The 5,398-nt window shown below is 41.0% G+C and overlaps 1 protein-coding gene across 1 annotated transcript; it reads right to left on the bottom strand.

Moving 5' to 3' along the window:
- Positions 1–879: 879 nt before the first annotated feature.
- Positions 880–2,766, bottom strand: GCNT4 (glucosaminyl (N-acetyl) transferase 4). Its single transcript, XM_068966495.1, has one exon. The coding sequence runs from the start codon at positions 2,764–2,766 to the stop codon at positions 1,402–1,404; it is 1,365 nt and encodes a 454-aa protein (XP_068822596.1). The 3' UTR covers positions 880–1,401.
- Between the last annotated feature and the right edge of the window lie 2,632 nt (positions 2,767–5,398).

Here is a 5,398-nt window from a genome sequence, read left to right as displayed (position 1 = left end):
ACACAGACATTTACACAGACAGTCTTCCCAACTGTCTCAGACTAGCCTGGATTACCATTTCTTTATGTAGTTACTGAGGCTGACATTGAAACATAAGATCACCAAGAAATTCTGACATGAGTTTCATGATTTCCCAGTAGACATAAAAATATTATAACCTGTTCTGAGGACCCTCACTCCTGTCTCATTTCACCTCCAGCACAGTAATTACAGGAAAATACATGTATATTTTGACTCATTTTGGTAGTTTTCTAAGGTGTAGTTTCACAAAATATTATTAGTGAATTTCCTTGCTATGTCCTTAGGAAAATTAGCTTTTTCTCTCTTGGATCAAAGCCGAGAACACTCCAATAAACTTAGAACTTTGATAATTTTGCGTTTGAACTCTACTTGATAGTTGAAGAAGAACATGTTTTAAATGACTAATAGTTAATTTAGAAAGCTGTCTTATTTCATACAATCTTTTGAAGAAAATTCAGTGATTCTTAGCTTGACAGTTTCACGAAACAAAATTATACCTATTGCGCTGTAAAAAAAACAACAACAGCAACTTACATATACTGATAATCTGTGAACCGAAAGACTTAGGTTTGATGCTCTAGAGAGTGACACTGAGCTGTTGAGCAGTTTTTAATTTTAACCAGAAAATATGTTTTAATAAACAGCTGAATTAAAATAGGAGGCCATTCAGGACACCGTTACAAAATGTGATGGAAAATCATACAGATCCCTTCATTGCCCCTCGGCAGCACCCGCCCTCCTCCAGGCACCCCACCACCTTCCTGACACTCACACAGTAGAAACGCAGGCCGTCAAAGTCCCGGGCCCTGCACTCAACAAACAAGTTTCCACAAGGTAAGTTACGCTTTGGCAAGTAGGAAATTGACCAATTCTTTGAGTTCTTCTGAGGTAGTACAGTCTTTCTAATATTCTAATGGTTGAGCAGAGTCTAAGGAGCTGAATTAACCGGCAAGTGGAGTGTGGTCACTGTGCTTAAACACTGCTCTGAAACTGGTGCTGAACACGGTTATGTGATCACTCCACTACTCTTCAATGGCACCTGATTGTTATGTGGAGAACCTAAGATATAAAGACTGCTGTGTGACTGGGGTAACTGTACTCATGACAACTTGGATTTAATTCCTGTATGTTTTTTTAAAAAGTGCCTGGTATACAGCAGAAACTCAATACAGATCAGATGACTGACTGTTTAAAATCTCCCACTTAGCTCAGTGAGATTACAAGTGAAAACACATAAAAACACCCAGCCAATTGCAGACTAGTTGTCACCAAAGGCCAGGTCACTTTCCCTTGCTCATGGAATTGTAGACACCTTTCCAATGGTACTGGCCATGGTATAGCATGCAATTCCATCTTCACCTTTTATCCATTACAATTTTATCACGAGGTGGTTATGGAAGGTTTAACCATAAATAACTTTGCTGAAGACAGTGTGATCCACTTTCTCTGCTGTTCCTCAAGCTTTTCTGCCAAGCATTTAATCAAAACGGGGTCCACCTTAGAATCAAATTTATTAGCAAACCAATGTCCGTATTTCATAAGCCACCTTAGTTCCGCTGCTCCATAGATACACACACTTCGGAGGTGAGAGCCAGTACAACTGGGATAGAAAAGGCCTTCTAGATAATTCCATTTGACCAGGCGGGTCTTACTCTGCAGGTCAGACACATCCTGGGCTGTCTTAGAAATCTCCCCAGGGATTCCTGGTACCCGAATTAAGGTAGCCCAAAAGTGCTCATCAGGTGAGTATGTATCTTTAGACCAGGCGAAAAAGTCTTTAACAAAGGAGTTGTTGAAAATATATTTAATGAATGCTCGACTTAACACAAAATAAGCACTGCCAACAAATATCTCGATGTTATGAGGGGGGGCCTCCTTGGAAATGTTCGTCCTCATCGGTAGTTTCACATATTCATAAGGTACCTGTTTGAGTTCATGGTGAAAAGTGAATCTTTCCGTCTTAGTGCTAGGGGGTTTCACTGTCTCTAACATATTTGATCCATTGAGTTTCTTCAACTCTGACACTAATTCGAAGTTTGACTTCAAAGGAAAATCCTGCCCACACAGGTTGATAACATATTTCCACTGAACTGAAGACTTGAGGAGGTCTGACAAGCAATTTAAATCAGCCTGGAGTCTGGAAATGTGTGCGTACTGCACAGTCTCTAATTTGGAAGCAATGAAAATATTGGAGAAGCACTTAGCTAAATTGTTCATGGCAACTTTGAAGGTATCCGATGATTTTTGGTCATAATGGATGCAATAAATATTGTGCCGGTTGTATATAGCAAGGATTAGCCTTTCAACCATAACTGCATCTTTGTGAACAACCAAAGAATAGGCTATTGGGAAGCTTTTCTCTTCCTCTGAAACAAGCTTTTCATCGTAGCTTCGTAGCGCCTGATAAATCTCACAATCACTGGTGATTGCCACAACATCGTCATCATCCAAGTCGATGATGGTTCTTCTTCTTATTTCCAGACTCTTGCCAATTTCCAAAGGCTCCTGTTCATAGACACCCGAACAGTTAATCTCATATCCGATTTCATTCTTGACATGGGTGTATCTGTTCCTTACAAAAGGCGACGTACTCAGAGAGTACTCAACCAAGTAAATGCCCCGTTCAGGGAAGAGGAATCGTTTAACATTTAGGAGCTTCAACAAGGAGAATAGCCATAGGGTTAGAAACAGGATGAAAACTTTCTGTTGTAGGTGATATTTAAAACAACATTTGAATGTCTTCATTCTGTAAGAGAACAAACGAACAATTCAGTTGAAATAGGAAGAGAAAATTAGCTCAGTTCAACCAACATCCACTAGGTGCCTACCACACACTAGGCAGAATGCTGGGCCCAGAAATGATTTAAATAAGTGTTGTTGCCCTTTAAAGAATCCAGAAATAAGGAAATGGAAATATGTTCAAGGGTTGTATTTTGTCGTATTCTCTGTTAGATATCTAATTTTGAGAGATATTGGTTACCAAATATTTGAATGAAAAATAATGTTAACTCCTTAAATATAGGTACTAAGTATCTTAATTGTCTGATTTTATGCTTAGCATATTTGCAGAAGGATTGCTGTGGTTTGCACAGAGGTCTAGAAGACTGGATTTTTTAGTAGTCATATACAGATGTGAGAGTTTGACCATAAAGAAATCTGAGCACCAAAGAATTGATGCTTTTGAGCTGTGGTGCTGGAGAAGACTCTTGAGAATCCCTTGGACAGCAAGGAGATCCAACCAGTCCATCCTAAAGGAAATCAGTCCTGAATATTCGTTGGAAGGACTGATGCTGAAGCTGAAGCTCCAAAACTTTAGCCACCTGATGCAGAGAGCTGACTCATTGGAAGACCCTGATGCTGGGCAAGATTGAAGGCAGGAGGAGAAGGGGGTGACACAGGATGAGATGGCTGGATGGCATCACTGACCTAATGGAGATAAGTTCGAGCAGACTCTGGGAGATGGTGAAGACCAGGGAAGCCTGGAGTGCTGCACACAGTTCACAGGGTCGCAAAGAGTTGGACACAACTGAGTGACTGGATAACAACAACAAAGAGGTCACTGAAAATGTAAACGACCCATCTGAGGCTAAAAGGAATACCCATCTTGATTTTTACCTTCAGATTCTGATTAGACCTAGATCTGAAGTCAAATGGGGAAAGCCCACTCAACTCCACTGCTATAAACTGAATGTCCGCATCCTCCCCCCAAATTTAAGTTGAAACCTGATCGCCAATTTAAGTTGATCAGGAGGTGGGGCTTTGGGGGAAGTTTTTAGGTCTTGAGGGTGAAGTCCAAATACATAGGACAGGTGCTCTTATAAAAGAGACCTGCCGGCTAGCTCCTTTGCCCCTTCCATCACGTGGGGGAAACCGTGGGAAGACTGCTATCTGTGAGCTACGAAGCAAGCGTTCATCAGGCATGGAATCTGCTGGAGTCTTGATCCTGGACATCCCAGCCACTAGTACTGTGAGCAATATATTTCTGTTGTTTATAAGCCACTCAGTCTGTGATATCTTATTATAGCTGCCTGTGTAGACTAAGACAGTCGCCTTCAGAAATAAGAGCATTGGGCAGACCCTAAAGGAGGCTACAGTAAATATTAAGACATTGTAAAATTTTATTCAGATTGCACAAATGTGGTAAACTTGCACATTTCCCTTATTTTGTTAGCTCCCTTTTCCTCACAGGGATTAGCAATTTAGCCCTTAAAAGGAAAAGAATCTGACTCATTGAGGGTATGTGGTAGGGGGCCAGTTTGGCTGAATCTGTCAGCTTTATGTACTTATCCAGAAGAGTTCATGTGTGTGTGAAGGTTCCCTGCAGGTCAGGCTAAAACCTGAAAACCACTAAGACGTCCTACAGGGCAGTGATTAATTACACCCAACCTGAGACGAATGTGCACGTGCCTCTGTGGGACAGCCCACACCACAGACTGTGAAATAGAAATAGGACCATGCAGAAAACAGTGCAGAATGAGCTCACATTTGTGTCCAAAAAAAGACTATATATACCCAGCAGCCTACATACAAAGAGCACACGTCAGTAAGCTTTTTCTTTCTCTGTCACAGCTGCTCAACTCTGCCACTGTAGTGGGAAAGCAGCCACAGATAGTGGGTAAATTGACTGGATGTGACTGTGTGCAAATAACTGTGTGCCAATAAAACTTTATTGACAAAAACAGGCAGCTGAACACCAATATTTTCATAAGGACTAAGAATCTGGGGCCTGGGCGAGAGGGGATTTATTTTTCATCAGATAGCCTTTTGGACTATTTGAATGTTAAAAATGATTATATTACTGCACCCAAATAAACGGACATGTTTAAAAAATGATTATATTACTTTATCGGATAAAAATGGGCTGCCGAGTGGACGGGCATTACATGTACTTATTTGGGGAGCAGCAGGAAATAGGCAAATCCACAAAGTATTACCCCGAGGCTTGAGGACAGCAAGGCTGGCCAAGCTCCTAGCAATGCTTCCAGCAGGTTCAAATACTGAGAACTGGGGAGGTCTGAGGAGCCCACATAGAATTTCCTTATACATCTCAATAAATCTTAAACAAGGACATAATCATTGAATCCAATTTCCTTAGAAATAGCAAGACATTTGAACCTGATTTACTTTTGTAGATTTGTTTTATATAGATTAATTGAAAAAGCTCCTGTAGGAATGACATACTCTGATCCACCTTCACCTGAATTATTCCGTTTAAAGAATGACACCTTATTTATCAACAGTGAAGTGCCCTGCAGAGTCTGTGTTCTCCTGCCACACCTCAGACTCTCCTCTGGTTTCCCCAGGGTCCTATTCTCAGCTTACTGCTCTTCTCATGAACACTTTCCCTTGCTTTCAGGATTCCACCTTCCATGTATAC

Source organism: Capricornis sumatraensis, chromosome 2 (genome assembly GCF_032405125.1).
Source record: "Capricornis sumatraensis isolate serow.1 chromosome 2, serow.2, whole genome shotgun sequence".
Classification (NCBI taxonomy): Eukaryota; Metazoa; Chordata; class Mammalia; order Artiodactyla; family Bovidae; genus Capricornis; species Capricornis sumatraensis.
Note: the sequence above shows the minus strand (reverse complement) of the source record. Positions and strands in the feature narration are given on the sequence as shown.

Coding starts and splice junctions, on each gene's coding strand:
- GCNT4 (XM_068966495.1), bottom strand. CDS start 2,766: ATGAAGACATTCAAATGTTGTTTTAAATATCACCTACAACAGAAAGTT.